This window comes from Colias philodice, chromosome 30 (genome assembly GCF_061535455.1).
Source record: "Colias philodice isolate Cphi_HAF_F1 chromosome 30, ilColPhil1 Martin Lab GWU primary, whole genome shotgun sequence".
NCBI classification, from domain to species: Eukaryota; Metazoa; Arthropoda; class Insecta; order Lepidoptera; family Pieridae; genus Colias; species Colias philodice.
Genome location: NC_143115.1, coordinates 4905856 through 4927098, shown reverse-complemented (window position 1 = coordinate 4927098; position 21243 = coordinate 4905856). Strand labels below are relative to the sequence as shown.

The following is a 21243-nucleotide window of genomic DNA, read 5'->3' as shown; positions in this document are numbered from 1 at the left end:
CGACGGGTTATATGATATGCCTGCTGCGCGAAGCTAGAGAAGAAAACATGGATTTTAAGGAAAAATTTAATAAAAGTTTTTAACGTGATAACGTTTTTAAAATCGTTTTAGTCGGGTGACATGTTGTCACACCAAAACCTCACGAGCGCGATCGCAGGTATAACGAGAGAGAGACGGACCGATCTCCCGTCTCATCTCGAGCGCTGCCACTGCATTATGTTATCACGTAAACATCTCGATCGTAAACCTACTTTACAAACAACCATTTTTTTTTGACGTAATTTTGTTGTTTAGGTATTTTTTACGTGATCAGTGTATGCAAAACTACAAGTCCCTTCGCGCTTAGTATACTGATAGTGGGACACCCTGTACTATGCTACAAGCAGCGCCCGCGCATGCGTACATTAAAATTCAATAAAATTCTTCAAAATAAATTATTTCCTAATTCCTACTACTATAAAGCTGAAGAGTTTGTTTGTTTGAAGTTTGAACGCACCAATCTCAAGAACTACTAGTCCGATTTGAAAAATTATTTCGGTGTTAGATAACCCATTTTTCGAGGAAGGCTATATATTATAACTAGCGACCCGCCCCGGCTTCGCACGGGTGCAATGCTGATACTAAATACACTACAGAAAAACTGTGAACGTTGTATATAAAAACATAGCGGCCCGCTCCGGCTTCGCACGGTTATCTATACTAATATGTATTATAAATATACCATAGTGAGACTCTCCCACGAGTATAATAAGCTCACGAGTATCTCGGGAGACATAGACATCTTCGGTCAATCATTAACGAAATTTAAATCGTTAATCCTCAAAATCTGTTATTGAATGACTGTAAAAATGTTATTGAATTCCGACAATTATTTTTGACAATATTGTTTTCACATTGCTCTACATCTAACATTTTTTTTCTGTGTATAATTATTTAGATTAAATATTAAATTCAATCCAATTCTTAAGTAATGCTGTATGTACCTATAATTAGTAGCCAATTTAGATTAAGACTTTATGTACGATTATTTATATAATGTTACAAATTGAGTTACTGTTGGTGCATCATAAATAAATAAATAAATAAATAAATAAATAAATAAAGCTGAAGAGTTTGTTTCTTTGTTTGAACGCACTAATCGCAAGAACTACTAGTCCGATTTGAAAAATTATTTCGGTGTTAGATAGCCCTTTTTTCGAGGAAGGCTATATATTATAATATCATAGAGCTAAGACCAACAGGAGTGGAGCATTGCGAGTAAAACCGCGGAGCACAGCTATAATATACCTATGCCGAAGTATATAGATAGACCGTAACCGTATGTTGCCGAAGACTGTAATAACAAAAAAAAAATTCATCAAAATTCGTCTATCAGTTTTTGCGCGAAACCCTGTCTGCGCGACAGTCTTCTACAATTATTTTATGTGTAGATAGAATATATTGTTATGTTATAAATTTATAAATTTATAAAGAATAGAAAAAATTCGATTTTCGATTCGGGCGGATGCCTGACCAACTCAGCTCAGCTGAGTTGGTCAGGCATCCGCCCCGGAATGGCGCGAAAGGATGCGGGTTCGAGTCCCGCCTCGTGATCGAATTTTTTCTATTCTTTATAAATTTATATTTATAAAGCATTTGAATGCCATAAAACCAAAAATATAAATATTATTATGTTATTAACTACTAGCTGACTGGCTGCGACTGCGCCTACGATGAATAAAATATGATTGGCTTGCCGCTTGGTAGGTAGTGGCCCTGCCTTCCAAGCCAGAGGTCGTGGGTTCGATTTCCACCCGGGGCAAATATTTGTGTGATGAACATAGATGTTTGCTCTGTGTCTGGCTGTTAATTATCTATATAAGTATTTATTTAAAATAATATATGTATGTTTATCAGCCATCTTGTTTCCATGACACAAGCGAAAGCTTAGTATGGGATCAGATCGTGCTGTGTGTGAAAATTGTCCTGAAATATTTATTAAGTATATTAAAGGACAACCTTATTTTTCTGTAACAGTCTATAAAAAACCTTTGTTCAGTTGTTTAGCAAGAAGCAAGAAGAGTCTCAAAATCGACCCAGCAAACATTACCCTTACGTATTTTTGGTCTTCATGTCACTTGTCAGCAACTTTATTCTATTCGCTTACAATATGTATCATCACTACATAGTATAAAACAAAGTCGCTTTCTCTGTCCCTATGTCCCTATGTGTGCTTAAATCTTTAAAACTACGCAACGGATTTTGATGCGGTTTTTTTTAATAGAACGAGTGATTCAAGAGGAAGGTTTTAGTGTATAATTTATTAGGTTTTAGACAAAGAGGGCGAAGCCGCGGCCGGGACAAATCGAAAGTAAGTAACTAGTTAATATCAGTATTGAAAAATATATAATCTGTATTAAAACTATCTGCATAACAGTTTCAGCCAGATCGGTTCAGGAGTTTTTTTTGTTACAAAGGAAAGGAAAATTTTACTACCTATTATATTATATTAATTCTTCCTTCGATTTCGCTTATTTCTGTCAAAAATTGGATCACACTTCACAGGGGTCAGTGACCTTCAATTCAATTCATATGAACTTTGACAGTACCTAATATTATAATTATAATTCAAGTAAGTATGTATTATAATTATAATTTAAAAATCTTACATATAAATGTTAAAGCGTGGTTGTATTACGTAATTAAATACTGATATAATACTTTTTAGACATCTTGACTCGACCAAAGTCGGTACAAGAATCACTCGCAACTGCAGACGACTGTTATTTATAGGACGACTATTCGAGTGGCGTGACTGTGTGAGTCAGCGCAGGTGTTATTTGTGTTGTTTTGATCGTTATTTTGAATATGACATGTAATATTATTATTATTTGATAAATTAATACTTTTATCCATTTGATTATTATTAAAACAATTAATAAAGTACATCAATTGATTTACTTTTAAAATATAATTTTATCTTTAAATTAAACGCGCTAACACGGCCATTCTGAAAAAAGCTCGTGCTCTGAGCGGTAATTCAAAACTCAAAATATCAATGATATAATTAATTTCAGCTGATGACATTCAGACTTGTTTTAAGTACATAATATTCAAATTATTTGTTTCTTTGTCCGGTTGTCAGACTAAACCACTGTCTGGATCCATACTGACAAGTGACAATCAGGTTATTATTTCCCGCCCAGTTGTAAGACTAAGTCACAGAAAACCCGTACAGACAAGTGGCATTCGATTCTATTATTATCTGCCCAGTTGCCAGCCTAAGTCACAGAAAACCCGTACAGACAAGTGGCATTCGATTGTATTATTATCTGCCCAGTTGTCAGACTAAGTCACAGAAGACCCGTACAGACAAGTGGCAGTCGATTATCATAATTAGTTTCCATTACCGCTAACACGGTCATCTAAATTTGGCTTTGGTAGGTGCTATTCTTACACGTACATAGGACATAATAGTAGTCTAGCAATTGCTTTTACTTTTCGCTTCATAGCAATCATTGTCGAGTATTATTGTGATTTACATAGGATTCGATAGCTCAACGAGTTTTTCCAGCTGCGAACAGCGGCTTCTGTATCTCATCTGTATCTCAACTCTCAAGTGATAAGTCCTGGAACATAATTAAAAGTTAAAACACAAATTATATCCGGCTTGGCCATAGTAAAACAATAACACAATAACGTCCTCGTACGTTCATTTGAAATGAGTACGGTAATTTATCTCGTGATGTCAAAACACAATGATATTTTTTGATATAACACAAACATAACCGCTCGGCCAAACTGACCTTATAGAACACCATCACATCCATACGATGAACTCAAACTCAAATATTGATTTATTCAACTGGACTTCGCTTAGAAGCGTTTTTCAATCGTCAAAATACAGAAAAATAATAATTTACCACCACAATAGCTTACACTGGGCGCCATCGAAGGCACCACATTGGATCCAAATTCCATGGGATCAAAACCTTATTATTTGTGACGTACGTCGTTCGCTTACCACAATTATTAAAGGCTCAAATATCCTGGACAACCGCCCGGATTGCACATCACATTATAATATTGATGAACTACATTACCGTTACAATATTCCACACCACAAATATTTACTTCACACAACGCACAATAAAACACACATTGTGCAAGTTCCTTCATCCTTGTTTACTTGAAGTCAATTCAATCCAACTTTTTCGAAGGTTGAAGTCCACAGTCGTATACTGTCATGATGGTGACAGTGACAGTTGCACAGTGTCACGTAGTATGATGGAAGAATTTGTGCCAGCCTGCCAGGATTCCGAGGAAGGGCTGGTTCATCTTCTACTTCTGATGTTAAAGCGTGGTTGTATTACGTAATTAAATACTGATATAATACTTTTTAGACATCTTGACTCGACCAAAGTCGGTACAAGAATCACTCGCAACTGCAGACGACTGTTATTTATAGGACGACTATTCGAGTGGCGTGACTGTGTGAGTCAGCGCAGGTGTTATTTGTGTTGTTTTGATCGTTATTTTGAATATGACATGTAATATTATTATTATTTGATAAATTAATACTTTTATCCATTTGATTATTATTAAAACAATTAATAAAGTACATCAATTGATTTACTTTTAAAATATAATTTTATCTTTAAATTAAACGCGCTAACATAAATAAATTAGGTACAAACAAATTTATTTATTACCTACTAGTGCTATTATAAAAGAATAATACATGAAAAAAATTGTTAACTAAAATGCATGATATTATGATATAAAAACAATACCGTGAAATGGAACGCAAAGCCACCCCTGTGCGTGACTCAACCCCTACACGAAATATCCCGACGAGAGCCGACGGCGATCTGCCCCGCTAGCTAGTAGCTACACCACCAAAAACAAATTTTACACCCATACAATTATGTAACAATGCAAGAAAAAATATTTTTTACAATTTTACCAAGCCGTAGATAGTCGCCAAATTATAATCAACCAAGTGTTTTTATTATGTGAAGTTAAAATTTTGTGTCCATTACTCGTGAAGGTATTGATTTTCTGTGACTTACGGTGAATGCGGAATCTCTATTATGTGTTGTGTTTTAGTGTTTTAGAAGGTAATGTATCTATTATTGATTATAAATGATGTACAGTGTGAACTAGCTTTATAAAATGTAGAGCCCCCGTGCCACAGTCCGAATAAAAAAAAAATCAATTTTGAATTTCGATCTAAAAATAGTTGTTGGGAAAATGGAATTCGTTCAAAAAATTGGGCGAGAGGTTTCTAAAAACAAAGAAATTAATGTAATTCAATGTTAATTTATTAATTAAAAGTAATTTATTAATACGCGTCGAATTATTTGACGTCACTGGGAAATATAATCGCGCATGAATTTAACATGAATTTGGCACTTGATTCAATCATTTATTCGATTAATTTGATAAATAATTGCAATTATTTAACAGTATTTCCCAAAAAGCTTCATCTGCAAACATCTATTTCCATGCATTTCGACCCAACCCATATCAAAACAAATTTTAGCTCCTTCTAAAAATATCTTAGCAATCACTCGTAAAAGCGTTCATTAGGTTTGATTCTATGTTAAACGTAGGCGTTGGTGAATCTTTGCTAAAGAGCTTTTTAAAAATACACACTAATGAGTAATGATTTATTAGTATTCTTTTTAATTTAATACAAATTTCATTTCTAATTATATTCAAAGTAATATATAGATAGATTTGATCGTGACGTAAATAATCAATAAAAAAAAATAATATGCTCCAAAATTTTTTTATGAACATCCAGAGGATCCTGAACAAAACTTGAAGATGAAAATTGGAAACTTGAAATCGGTTCAGTAGTTCCTGAGTTAAATCGTAACAAAAATGTATGTTCGGTTCATATGTACATTTTTTCTACTTATAAATTATTAAAATATATATTCGCACGTGAATAGGTACGTTCGCTTCATATTTAATAAACAAATGTCAATTATAATTTTATAGGCTTTAAAAACCTATGTGCAGTTGAAATATAATTATGTCGGTAGCCCGTAGCCATATATACATGCTTAAAAATTGCGTTTTCCAAAAAATAATTAATAAAAATTACGCATCTATCTACATTAAACAACTTTTTAGCATTTATTAAAATAATTGTTGTTGACAACCTGAAGAAATTACGATCAAATCTCTATATGTATCAAATTTTTGTTAAACTAAGCACCTAAAAACAGCTTGACCAATTTTTGAAAAACGTGTATTCTTATAGGTCCGAGAATAAGTCGTAGATAAACTATTAATTATGCTCCTAAGTAATAAGGTATCCTTTATTTGGCATAACAATGTTTGCTCGTTGCTGGGTCAGCTAGTAACAGCTAAATAATTAGTTAAGTCTGCAGTAGGTATTTTAAATTATTCAGGCCAAACTGTTTTACGACATTCTGAACTATCAAAAAGCCAAAGAAATAAGCTAATTATATAACTGCGATTTGTTTAGGCGTTTGGAAATTATTTAGGTCCACCTAAACTCATGAAAAATTAAAAATTGTTATGTTTTTTGATCACGCGTGTTAAAATGCTTTTCGAATATATCGCTTTCCTGTGAAAATTTACTCATAATTGACTCATAATTTGATACATTTACAGCATTTAGGAATATATGGAACGCGGATTTGTCCAAGTGTTAGTACTTAGGTATTTTATTTTCATAAAATATTGTAATTCGACTTAACTATTCAGCTCTCATTGTAACTTTTGTTAGGATCCCAGATAGGGTTACCATATCTCAGGATTTGTCCTGAGATTTCAGGATTTTTCGACTCTTCTCAGGATTCCGGCCGGATTTAGCAAATCTAGTGATAGCTCAGGATTTTCAATAAAACACAGGTTACATTTTAAAGATCTCTCTTATTAAACTACTAAAAATAATATTCTTTTAGTAACAATTGCAGTTAAAATCAGTACTTATTTATCAAAGTGAAATAAACTAAAAATAATCTTCATTTAGTAACAATTATTGCAGTTAAAATCAATACTTATTTATCAAAGTGAAATAAACTAAAAATAATCTTCTTTTAGTAAAAATTGCAGTTAAAATCAATACTTATTTATCAAAGTGAAACAAACTAAAAATAATATTCTTTTGGTAACAATTGCAGGTAAAATCAATTCTTATTTATCTAAGTGAAACAAACTAAAAATAATATTCTTTTGGTAACAATTGCAGGTAAAATCAATACTTATTTATCTAAGTGAAACAAACTAAAAATAATATTCTTTTGGTAACAATTGCAGGTAAAATCAATACTTATTTATCTAAGTGAAACAAACTAAAAATAATATTCTTTTGGTAACAATTGCAGGTAAAATCAATACTTATTTATCTAAGTGAAACAAACTAAAAATAATATTCTTTTGGTAACAATTGCAGGTAAAATCAATACTTATTTATCTAAGTGAAACAAACTAAAAATAATATTCTTTTGGTAACAATTGCAGGTAAAATCAAATCTATGTGAAACAAACTAAAAATAATATTCTTTTGGTAACAATTGCAGGTAAAATCAATACTTATTTATCTAAGTGAAACAAACTAAAAATAATATTCTTTTGGTAACAATTGCAGGTAAAATCAATACTTATTTATCTAAGTGAAACAAACTAAAAATAATATTCTTTTGGTAGCAATTGTAGGTAAAATCAATACTTATTTATCCAAATAGACACTTAATTAGTTTTGTCGTATTTAATATTTGAGGAAACTTTTTTAAGTAAGTTCTTTTCTTTTATAATTGATTTATAAAATGCCTCACAAGTTAAACTCTTCAAGTTATATTGAATTAAAAGTAGAGCTCGAACTGAAGACACGTTTAGTCGGTTTCTTTCTTTCGACCATTGAGCTCCCATGATAGAAAAAACTCTTTCTACGTTTGCATTCTGAGCTGTTATTGCAAATATATATTGACAGATACGCAGTATCTCTGGCAATCGTGAAATACCTATTGTCTTGAAAATGTTTGCCCACAACTCATGAAGCATTATGTCAAAAAATGTTTCTTCCTGTTTTGTCAAAAAACTATTCAGACATGCAATTTCATCGAATAACTTCACATCATCGATGTGTATTCCTTTTCCATTTAGATAATGAAATGATAAAGCAATCTGATCAAAGTCGATCATTTGGCCCTTTTTCAGCATCAACCAATTAAAGACTTTGAAATCATCTAAAGGCGTCATCCACTTGATCAGATATTCTAAGCAAATCTTATACATATTTTTAAGGTCGTGCTTGAAAACTTCTCGGTTTTCCGCAGTGCACTTAGCCAGCAACTCTCGCACTTTAAGTGGCATGAAGTTTGCGTCCGCGCGTGCAACTAAAATTTCATGTGTGGATTCGAGGATTCTTTTTATATCTAAAACTGAATTCTTTTCTTTTTCAATGTCTTCAATTTTCGTCTGAAATATTGACATTAATGAGTGAGCAATAAATAAATAAACTTCGCTGAGTTGATTTTCAAAAAAGTTCTTCAAAGTAACTGGTACACCAGGAGTGAATAAAAAGTACTGCTTCAACGGCTCATACATCTTTAAAATCCTTTCGATGGCTGGAAACAGACTAAGCCATCGGGTCTTGCTATGAAACAAAAGTTTCTGATAATTGACGTCTATATATTCGCTGATATCCTTCAACGCCTCCGTGCGTACGGTGTATACGGAAAAATAATTAAACAGCTTCATTACTACAGATTCTATATCAATATGCAGATTATCAGTGCCATGTTGAATACAATTGTGTAGTATGTGCGCTGGGCACCCAACTCCTACGATATCTTTGTCCAGAAAGTTTTTTAAATTAGTCCAAACATTTTGTCCCGGTTGCCGATTAACTCCGCCAAAATTAACATTAGCGTTGTCTGCTGTAAATGATACACATTTCATCAACAAGTCATACTTTTGCAAGCTTGTTTTAATTATCTCTGTTATAGTGTCAGCAGTTTCATTGGGTGTGCTCAGCACGTCCAGCAGTTTTGTTTTAATGCCTTCTTGCCAGTCGAAGAATTGTATCATAATAGGAAATATTTTTTCAGCACCGTGATTACTTGCATCTGTGGAAACGCCCAAGTAGTTGACATTTTGTAATGAGACTTGTACCTGTTCAATTACCCACGGAGATATCACGCCCGTTACAATGGCCTCAGTCTTCGATCGTGCACAAGAAATACTCTTCGCAGTGTTGGAATCGGCAAATATAGCCTTAACCAGTTGGCTGGTGCAATCCATAGATTTAAATGACTGGTGATGTTTCACTGTGTGAAACGCTAAAGTGGCTTCAGCGGCGGATTTTTTGTCTGTCAGTCCAGAACTTTGTGGTTGAAATAAAGAGTCGATTTTGGTGTTACTTGAAACAGTCAAACTATTTTTTTTATGTTTTCCCGTTAGGATATGTTTTTCAATATCAGCACCTCCCTTGAACTTAATTGAAAAATGATTGTTACATATTGTACAAAACACTTCGGTAGGTTCTCTACCATCTTGCATAAACGGAAATCTTTGTTTTAAAGTATCTGTGAATGTACACACGTATCGTGGTCGTTTGGTACTTGAAGACATTTTAACTCGTATCCGTCCAACAGCTCCGATTCTCGCTCGCTCGCCCGTCCCGTGGTGACACTCAATGAAGCGTAGTCCAACCTTCGTAATGGCGCAAGACGAACTGACTGAGTGAGCGATCGAGCGGCAACCACGCTGCGGGGCGACGGGCGCCCCCTCCTCCCTCCACCCCGCTGTTTTGAGTGCGATCTTCATACAAGCTTGCAACGCGTCGCGTAAAACGCGTGCGCAAGATAATAATACGTTTTTGAGAGAATATTCTCAAGCTGTAGAAAATCTCAGGACTTTTCCATGGAAATCAGGCCTTTTCTCCGGACTTTTGATTTTTTCATCTGGTAACCCTAATCCCAGACAGTATTGTAGATGAGAATTATATATTTTGATTTAATTAAAGTGAATCAAATCGCAAATACTTAAAGTAGGTACCTACTTGTAGTTGTTTTTTCTACATCAATTGATATGATTCGATTGTTTCTTCGAAAATAATCGATCGTTAAGCTATAGGTACCTACTTACTACTTAGTTAGTGTATTATGGTAATGTGACACTTCTTTTTGACTTTTGAGTCGCATTGCCTTATTGGTCTTTAGCGTGATGCTTACAGCCTAGCCTTAATCCTCGATAAATTCTTCTTTGTCGATTCACTCTTAATGGCAGAGCGGTCGTGGTCACGTTGAGACGTCCACATCGGTGGTAGAGGCGGACACAGCTTTCTGCACGATCTCCCGCCATCTCTCCCTGTTACTAGATTGTCTGCCGCAGTCAGATATGCGAATTCCTACAGCAGATTTCACTTGGTCGGTCCAGCGCATTGGTGACCTGCCGCGCGATCTGATTCCTCGAAAAATTGACTAATATAAACGTAAAATAATTTTTCAAATCATTCCTAAGATTACTGCGTTCAAGCAAACAATCAAACGCTTTATAATAAGTATCTATAGATAAATGTGTTCTATCCTTTTTTTCGAAAATTGCTCATTTTCGTAAAAAAGGAAAGTTTTCGTTATACCATGTTATACCTAAGATAAAATTTTGGTGCATAATTGGTACAAACACAATGTTAGCTCATGTTTTATTTAATGTTTATTAATATTGGCAATATGCCAATAGTTGACCTCTCTTTTGTAGAAACAACCGCATTGGTCAATAGATAAAGTAAATTATTGTATTTGCAGAAGAAACTGAGGTTATATTTTAGTATGATTTTGATTAGTGGTGTAGTAGTTGCTGATTATTGTGCCAAAGTATGTGGGTTCGCTTTCCAATATGGAAAATACCGGTGTAAAAAATATTTTTTTTGTTTTCATTGTAAGTTACAACGTACAAGATTAAATATTATAGGTTAGTATTATGCGATCCAACAAAGAATATTTATGTATAAATTAATGTCAAAAAATCCGATTTACTTGTGTGCAGTTTTTTCTTTTGAAAATAAAGGACAATTATTTTGTATTCCATGTCCCCCTGCATTCCATGATGTGTTATAGCAGTATTATTTCCAGTGTGGGAAAGTGATGGTGCTAGACAACCTATAATAGTGCTGTCACTTTTCCACACTCGAAATAAAACTGCTTTATAAAAACAACGTAAGGGGGCTGGTCGCATTACTAAATGTTACCATGTACATCACTACATAGTATAAAACAAAGTCGCTTTTTCTGTCCCTATGTATGCTTAAATGACTTAAATCTTTAAAACTACGCAACGGATTTTGATGCGGTTTTTTGTAATAGATAGAGTGATTCAAGAGGAACGTTTTAGTATATAATTTATTAGGTTTTAGACAAAGCGGGCGAAGCCGCGGGCGGAAAGCTAGTATAGCAAAAACAATAGCTTTAATAAAATCTGTATTTCCAGATAAAATGGCCGTCCAACACGTGATCTCCTTCAGCAACACATGACTAACAAAATGGAGGGGGGAGGCGCGTCGGCCCCAGAGGCGTACCAATATGTCGGGCCGTTTCGGCTTGAAAAGACCCTGGGCAAGGGACAGACTGGTGAGTTGGAGCACAGATAATGTAAATTTGTATTGCTAACTGAAATGACAGTGACAGCAGTTGTCACTTATCATCGAGCGAACTGTCAAACACGTTAAGTGTCAAAAGTCCATATTTTTTTGTCTTTCTTGGTACAAAATTTCTTCAAAAGTTAAAAAATTTTGATTACTATCATGGAGGCGGGGACATCAGACATGAAAAAGATTGATAAACACTGGTATAGATTGAAATAAATGTTATTTGTGTTGTAAATTGTGTGTTTACAGTTTTTATTCACTGCGTTAAGTTTTACGTTAACGTTGTGTAGGTATAATAATATACATTTAAAAAAATAATGCCATTGGTAACTAAGTAATAGATATCTAAGAATTTGCAAAATTAACGGAAATATTTCAATACAAATCTTGTCTAGGGTCTCCATCTAAAAAGTTAAAATACTCTTTTTCAATAAATAATCAATTTATTTCATAATCATAATCAATGCCGGCTCTACCTATATTTTATTCTATGTCCCTGTATCGCTGTACTCTTCTTTTGCTGTCTGACTCTTCTAGCACGATTTGGAAGAGCGAATTCGTTAATAAAGGATCTGAAAAGGGAAATTTTATAGTTACGAAAGTATGAAATCTTAGTTTTCTATTTACTATGAGTGAAAAAAAAATTCAAGATCGAGTGTTTCACTTACAATAAAATGTTATAAACTAGAAAATATGTTTCCATTTTCTAATAATATGGCTATAGATTAAACATTTATATAATAACTAGCTGTGCTGTGCGGTTTCACCCGCATTGTTTCGCTCTTGTTGGTCTTAGCGTGATGATATTATAATATAGCCTATAGCCTTAGAATATATATTACAGTCCTATAGCCTTCCTCGATAAATGGGCTATCTAACACCGAAAGAATTTTTCAAATCAAACCAATAGTTCCTGAGATAAGCGCGTTCAAACAAACAAACAAGCAAACTCTTCAGCTTTTTAACATTAGTATAGATTAATTAACTTTATATTGGCGAAAAATACTTCAAAGAAAACTGAACAAACATGTTACAGCTAACATCATTCATATTATTAAATTCATCACGCAAAAAACACAATTACTTACTATTACTAATAGCGTTAGCTTCAGCAGCACGTCTGTCCGCGAGGGCCGACACCGTAACACTGGGAGGCATTGCTTCAATCGCGCCGAGATATTCCATCGTTGGTTTCGCAACTACCCGCATTGTTAACACTAGAATACTAAAATATATCAATTAATAAATATAAAAAGAGATGTGTAGTAGATATCACAGATGGTATTATATTAGCATCGAGCTTAAAATAACTGTCTTCTTCTTCATCTAATTCCGATTTCGATTCGCGACGTTTTTGAAAGACTTAGTAAATATCATCAGCTTATGATCTTGATAAAAGGTAGCTTTTTTGAAGTGAAACTTCTTTAGGGGCGTTGTGAGTAAATTTTCTCGCGTCATAGCAATGTCGTCACGTCATGGAGTAAAGCGACGATTTTGGGATTTTGAATCTTGCCAAAGAATTTGTATTAGGAGTTTCAGGAAAGTCATACTAGGAAGATAGAATATAATATAAGCTACGGTAGATACCTAGGTAGGGAATTTATTAGAATATACACAGTTTATAATTAGGATTAAAATTAATAATTTTTATCATGTTTCACAAAGTAGGTAATGAGCAAGTCCGAGCAAGCTAATTATGAATTATGTACGTGTATGAAAATTAATGGTTAGTCGAGACTCGAGTGCATATAAGTTTTCTTTATAATAATAATTGTGACTTTATTTCATTATGTATAACATTGTATGTAACATTATATATATTACTAGCTTTCAGTAGTTAAGGCGTGATTGAGTAACAGACAACCAGACAGAGTTATTTTCGCATAATTATAATATTAATAAAGTTAGTATGGATTTTACTTCGTTTTATTCAAAAACTAAGTGTGCCCCGTGGCAACAACTATTATTCTTAATTTTTACATTTATAGGAATAATTTTTAAGGATTGATTTTTAAAGTTGTTTGAGTGGTATAGTCGTGAAAGTATAATTATAGAAAATGAAAGTCTGTATGAAAGTTCATTGTTGTCAAACCGATTTTGATGAAATTTGGTATGAAAAGGAGCTGAACTTAGGAAAGGAAGAAATGGTAGAAGGTACTGAAAAAATTACCTACCATGTCGCGCGATATTACCGAATACCACACGGGTGAAGCCGCGGGAAAAGGCTAGTTTATAATTAATTAATTATTACTATGTAAATATAGTATTGTTAGTTTATATATTTTGAGTATCAAATTAAAAATTATTTAGACATTTAATTAGAGAATACAGAAAATGTTTACTTATACTGTAAGTTGAAAATTAATTGCTTCTTATATCAATTACGGCAAGCAAAATAAATCCTCTTAAGATACTGTCTCCTCGGAATATTGTTAGGTTTACGATTTTGCAATATTTTCTTTAGACTGTGAAGTTTATAAAAAATATCTAGCATGGCTGGGTACTACCCAGCCATGCTAGATATTGCTTGATATGATATACCCAGTGGGTAGGTGATTTGTGAAAATTAAGCTCCGTGCGATTAGAGCCTTTAATGAAAATTAAGCTCTCCATGCGATTAGTTTTTAGTGAATATTAAGCTTTCCGTGCGATTAGAGCTTTTTATGAAAATTAAGCTCTCCGTGTGATTAGAGCTTCTTGTGAAAATTAAGCTCTCTGTGTGATTAGAGCTTCTTGTGAAAATTAAGCTTTCCGTGTGATTAGAGCTTTTGTGAAAATTAAGCTCTCCATGCGATTAATACTTTTTTGTGAAAATTAAGCTTTCCGTGCGAATAGAGCTTTTTGTGAATATAAAGCATTCCGTGCGATTAGAGCTTTTTATGAAAATTAAGCTCTCCATGCGATTAGAGCTTTTTTGTGAAAATTAAGCTCTCCGTGCGTTTAGGGCTTTTTGCGAAAATTAAGCTCTCCGTGCGATTAGAGCTTTTTGTGAAAATTAAGCTCTCCATGCGATTAGAGCTTTTTGTGAAAATTAAGCTCTCCGTGCTATTAGAGCTTTTTGTGAAAATTAAGCTTTCCGTGCGAAAAGAGCTTTTTGTGAAAATTAAGCTCTCCATGCGATTAGAGCTTTTTGTGAAAATTAAGCTTTCCGTGCGAAAAGAGCTTTTTGTGAAAATTAAGCTCTCCATGGGATTAGAGCTCTTTGTGAAAATTAAGCTCTCCGTGCGATTAGAGCTTTATGTGAAAATTAAGCTTTCCGTGCGATATGAGCTTTTTGTGAAAATTAAGCTCTCATGCGATTAGAGCTTTTTGTGGAAATTAAGCTCTCCGTGCGATTAGAGCTTTTTGTGAAAATTAAGCTCCGTGCGATTAGAGCCTTTAATGAAAATTAAGCTCTCCATGCGATTAGTTTTTAGTGAATATTAAGCTTTCCGTGCGATTAGAGCTTCTTGTGAAAATTAAGCTCTCTGTGTGATTGGAGCTTCTTGTGAAAATTAAGATTTCTGTGTGATTAGAGCTTTTTGTGAAAATTAAGCTCTCCATGTGATTAGAGCTTTTTTGTGAAAATTAAGCTTTCCGTGCGAATAGAGCTTTTTGTGTATATAAAGCTTTCCGTGCGATTAGAGCTTTTTATGAAAATTAAGCTCTCCATGCGATTAGAGCTTTTTTGTGAAAATTAAGCTCTCCGTGCGATTAGAGCTTTTTGCGAAAATTAAGCTCTCCGTGCGATTAAAGCTTTTTGTGAAAATTAAGCTCTCCGTGCGATGAGAGTTTTTTGTGAAAATTAAGCTCTCCGTGCGATTAGAGCTTTTTTGTGAAAATTTAGCTTTCCGTACGATTAGAGCCTTTAATGAAAATTAAGCTCTCCATGCGATTTTATGCGGTTATCAATTCGGCCGGTGTATTTTTTTTTTAAGTATGTACACCGAGTACTCCGAGGTTTCTGAACCGATTTACGTGATTCTTTTTTGTTCGATGCGGAATGGTGTCGAATTGGTCCCATAAATTTTTTTTTTCGGATAGGCCCAGTAGTTTTTATTTTATGAGCATTTTTGTCTGTACTCGATGACTAAGTTGATATGTAGCAAGTAACTTTGATTCACCTCCCGGTAACCGATTGAGCTGAAATTTTGTATACGTATGTAAATTTGATAGCGATGAAACATTATCATGACATGAAGCTGATTTGATGATGGAATCGGAAGGTGACCATAGGAACTCGGTAATATATTGACTCAACTTTATCGAGTTGGGCTCGTTTGATTCGTGTTGAAAAATACACTAAAAAGTATTAAATAAAAATAACTGCGTTAAAACAACCGACTTCAAAAACGGAAAAGTAAGAAATAAAAAAGATTTGATATTATTAACTACTACATAATATTATTGTACATATTTCGCAATAAAAAGTGGCCTATGTCCTTTCTCGGGTATCAAAATATCTCTATACCAAATTTCATGCAAATTGGTTCAGTAGTTAAGGCGTGATTGAGTAACAGACAGACAGACAGAGTTACTTTCGCATTTATAATATTAGTATGGAAGTATGGATTGCGCAGCAAATACCTAATGAGTAAATATTTAATTACATTGAAACTTTCACCGTACTTGATGTGACTTTGATAGAAAAAAATCGTAGGCAGAAGCTTGTTTTCCATAAAACACCTAAATTACAATAATATAGGTATTTGAGGAACAATAATTGAAGTTGGTAACACAAATACTGAAATAACTGAAATATCTCAGAATTTGGGAAAAAGAAACTTAATTAAAGCCATCATTTTCGTAGTCGGTTAAAAATGAACCCAACTTACCATAACAAGGTCTTCATGCTGAATAAAGTCGGTTTCGAGCGAATGCTTTGACATTTAATGTAATTATATAGAGCTGTTAACTGGTGAAGTATTTTCCTGTTGGAGATAGAAATGTGCGGAGACCGGAGTTATTTGTTTGAGGTAATTTTGGTATATATGAGAGTTTTCTGCGTGTACATTTTTGAACAAAATTTAACGGATACCTACACCTGGAAATTAATAAACAGTACCTAAATTATTTAAATGGAAAAACGTAATGGGAATACGTAACTACTCTCTTATTAGAATTTATCACATTATATTTTTACAGTAATGAGTACAATGTGATAGTTAGGAATGTAGGATCACTATGACTAACATCGTATTTTAGAAGTATATTTTGTAATCAATTAATTTCCTGTACCTACATAACTTCAAATTTATCTAATATACGATGTTACGGAATTTGATGTATTTTATTTAAAATTTTAACTAAAAAGTAAATTGATCTGATGAATTGAGTGTGTTTTTATTTTGAAAACTTAATACCTTAAAATGATATAGATAATTAACAGAAAGTACAATATGTACCTGTAAAATCTTTTACAATTGGAATCAATAAACTACCCACCTAGCCTTTAAAGAATTTACCTTATGGTCCGGGAGCCAGCAGCAGATTTTATGACCAAGTTCCTCTCAAGCGGTAATTAGTAAAATGCATCAAAGTATAGTATTATGAAGCCTCGTGAACGTCAGCTGGAGCTCGGTTGGGGGGAAGAGCGGTTGCAGCCTCCCGTATCAGCTGACGGTTTTTCCACCAAGATACAGCCAGCTGACATATATATTTATCCACAGTTACATATAAGCTATCATCAGGTAAATTTTTGTTTGAGAGGAAATAACGGAAAATAAATTTTTCTTTAAATTTAACTTTCATGTTCGAGACACCAGCTGACGTATAATACACCATGTTGTAACCAGCTGACTATTTTTTTTCGTTGAGATATTGGGTTAGCTACAATTTGACAAATTTTTAGCTGAGAGGAAATGAATGAATGAATGTATTTTTTTTTCCTATGTGCGTGGGAGGCTACAACCGCTCACCCCCCCAACCGAGCGCCAGCTGACGTTCACGAGGCTTTATAATACTATACTCTCATGCGACTGACGAATTATCTCTTGAGAGGAAATAGTTAACCAAATTTGCACCTGGCTCCCTAACTTGTTGAAAAACTTAACTATAAAACTCGGATTCCAGTTGCAAATACATTGTTGGACTACAAACCAATTGAATTATACAATATTTATTTAGATTTTATAACACTATGTAATAGTGTCACGGACGGTGTGTACCCACTGCCCATGTAGGCAATCCAATTAAACTAGAGTGCGTCTAATTTTATTTTAGCGTAAACCTTTCAAGTGCTAGACAAATTTAGTATTTACATACCTACTAGTTGGATAGTATAAGATGATTTATTAGATGTGATACTTACAACTTATTCAAATTTAGTTTTTTAGCATTCAAATGCTTCATAAATGATAATTTTTTAAAGAATAGAATGAAGGGATCAGGCTGCAGCAAGGCGAAAAGTCGATCCCGCCTCGTGATCGTTGTTTTTCTCCTGGTGTTTTATAAACTGTTTTTCATTTAGTTTAGTATTGCTCACGCAATAAACACTACTATTTAATCGGATTAATACCTACTTAACTCTTATGTTCTTTAATCTCAATTAGTATCGCTCACGAAGTAAATGATCTAATTAGAACGTTATGATATAATATATTTTTCATGTATTCGAATACATATCTACAGAAATATAGATTGTTGATGAATGACAGTCGAGGATGTAGCCCGACTCCTCATGATTGGCTTATAAATAAAAATCACTAAATTGTACAATGTAATGAGTAATAACAATTTACAGTAAGCTGTAAGACAAATTTAATACAAATGTACAATTTGGCTGCCTTTATTTAATAATTACTACGTAGACACCGGACTATACAGCAATATAAAATTATATGGTATTAACAGCTCTATATAATTCCAAGGCTTTTCACAGTACTATGATATTTAAGACGTATATTCCGCTAGCCGCTCAACAATGATTTGTAAACATTTCTTTGAACCAATTGTAAAGTGAGGTATATGCATTCAAAATGATATTTTCTTCAATTTAGAGTAGGTACCTTCCCAGAAAGTAAGTTTGTAGGTTATGTACTACTTAATAATAGTATCTACATTTATTTATTTATCTATTTATTCGTAATCATACAGCATTTCAGTATATAATAAATAATCATTGACAGGCTGTAGATAAACGTATCTACAGCTTACGTCAATCTCATACATTCGTAGTCTATTCTATTGAACGCTACGCTAACAGAAAGCCACTTGACTAATGACTAGGGGGGCAGTTACCTATATGTACCACGGGTGAACCGCTAGTCTACGATATTTTAAAACGACGTTCCCGAAAACTAATGTTGTAAAATCTTTTTTCTTTTTTTCAGGCCTGGTAAAGCTGGGCGTCCACTGCGTGACAGGGAAGAAAGTGGCCATCAAAATTATAAATAGGGAGAAACTTAGCGAATCTGTGCTTATGAAGGTAGGTACATAATTTTTATTCATAAGTACATAATTGATTTTGTTAACTGGCAAGTAGTTAGGTATCAAATTCAACCGAATCTTTCAACGAATTTTAGTTAGTTACATTGGGAATCAAACCCAATATGCCAAGTTGTATAATTATTAGTTATAACATAGGCTTACTTATATTATTCTAACCGCCTATTTGCAACGTAAAAAATTGAAATACCTACTAAACCAAAATTGACTAACTATATTTTTCGACTATCCACGAATACCACGAATAGAATGGAAAACTTTTGTTTGCAATTACGTATAGGTATAAAATTGCTTTAAAAAGGAAATTAAACTACAAATTTTTTTTTTCAGGTGGAACGTGAAATAGCCATAATGAAACTTATAGAGCATCCACACGTTCTTGGCTTGTCTGATGTGTATGAAAATAAGAAATATTTGTAAGTATACATATTGTAATTTAATAATGGCATACGCAAGGTAGGGAAAAATATTTTATATTATCCTAATACAATATGTATAAAACACATTAAAATGCTCATATAAACAAGACGTGTTGCCACTGCAACGGTCAGACATCAACTAGACACTTGTTCGAAACACATTCATTTGCATTCACTATAGACAGATGTGGAACACCCGCGTATTTATATGCGGGTATTCTAGTGTTATTTTTTTTAAGTGTGTATTTTTAATTGCCTTTATTCCTATTTCCAGATACTTAGTATTGGAGCATGTTAGCGGTGGTGAACTTTTTGATTATTTAGTAAAAAAGGGCAGGCTCACACCGAAGGAAGCGAGAAGGTTCTTTAGACAGATTATATCTGCGTTGGACTTCTGTCATAGCCATTCCATTTGGTGAGTTGGATAAAGTAGCTAAGGAAATGCAGCCTAGATGAAAATGCATGATGATTGATGCTTAGTTCTAAGAGAAGTTTGTTAAAAATAATTTAAATTATATGGTGAGGCAGACATATGCAAAATACTGAATAGATAAACACAAAAACTTAACTTAAGACATGCTTAAGACTTGGTCTTTTAACATTTATATGATTTTGGTGAAACATACACTTTCTGTATTTGAATATTTATGTACCTATTTGTATTTGAATTTCATACATTCGTTATATTTTTTACAATGAAAGAAAAGGCTTTAAAAACAAAGCGAAAGTAACTCTGTCCATGGGCGTAGCTAGCCATGGGCACAGGGTGGGGCAAAAAAAACCGGCCAAGTGCGAGTCGGGGTCGCGCACCGAGGGCTCCGAACGAACCCACTTTTTATTATTTTGTAACTCTAAAATGTATGTTTTAGCAATTTTTCCTTTATCTGTGCTTTTAACCAAATTTCAAGACTCTGTGTTCACGGGAAGTACAATGTAGGTTTTGATTCCCTTGCAAATGTCGAAATTTGCGATAATTTGCAGCATAAAATGGCTGTATCTTTTGATTGCGTTGGCTTATAAGTTTGAGTTTTTAACAGCTTTAAGAGACCGTAGACATAAATTTCAGCTCGATAACTCTACGCGTTCCTGAGAAAAAGTGTGTTGACACCGACGTCCGACAGGCAGGCTTTGTTGTGCGTCTGGCTGTCTGTCTAAAAATACGGTCTACTTTTTTTTCAAGAACCCGTGGCGGTATCAAGCTGAAATAATAATGAATAAATCAAAACAAACAAAAGATACCTACAGCCGTTTATGTTGCAAATTTCATCCCTATATTATATAGTTTATCTGTCCAATACAATAATACGATTCCTTTTTACCATAAAATATAGGTCTACTAGCGGTCCGCCCCGGCTTCGCCCGTGGTACCTACATGTTTAAACTATCCTATCTCTCAAGTTGGATCGAACTGCACATGGTGTGCGAATTTTATTATAATCGGTTAAGTGGTTTAGGAGTCCATTGTGGACAAACATTGTGACACGAGATTTATATATATTAAGATGTAAATAGAAAAATAAACCATTTTAAATAACTCAGTAAATAAAGCAAAACCTTGCACTTCCGATTTCATGTTTGTTTTAGGTTAATGGTCACTTATTGACCATAAAAACACAAAATGCAGACAGATCCAGGTGGAGCTTTGCTCGCAATCTTATAGTTTTTGACCGATATCTCGAAAACTATCCACTTTAGGGCAAAAGTTGCTTAGACTTTATTGTAGAAAGTAAAATTTCGCATATTTTATACCCAGTAAAATTTTTTGTAAAACTTACTATTTACGGTTTATGG

General features: G+C 33.6%; 1 protein-coding gene and 1 long non-coding RNA gene across 2 annotated transcripts in view; one reads left to right on the top strand and one right to left on the bottom strand.

Annotated features, from left to right (window-relative positions):
* Positions 1–12031: 12031 nt before the first annotated feature.
* Positions 12032–12828, bottom strand: LOC149475528 (uncharacterized). Its single transcript, XR_016318040.1, has 2 exons — positions 12697–12828; positions 12032–12180 (listed from the first exon to the last, which is right to left on the bottom strand). It is a non-coding gene; the product is annotated as an uncharacterized LOC149475528 (long non-coding RNA).
* Positions 12829–18509: 5681 nt separating this feature from the next.
* Positions 18510–21243, top strand: part of sff (BRSK family serine/threonine-protein kinase sugar-free frosting) — a 41626-nt gene continuing 38892 nt past the window's right edge. The window contains exons 1-4 of the mRNA XM_089713222.1: positions 18510–18516; positions 18919–19013; positions 19364–19449; positions 19727–19867. Coding sequence (XP_089569348.1) covers positions 18510–18516; positions 18919–19013; positions 19364–19449; positions 19727–19867 — 329 coding nt within the window. The remainder of the gene's footprint in view (positions 18517–18918; positions 19014–19363; positions 19450–19726; positions 19868–21243) is intronic.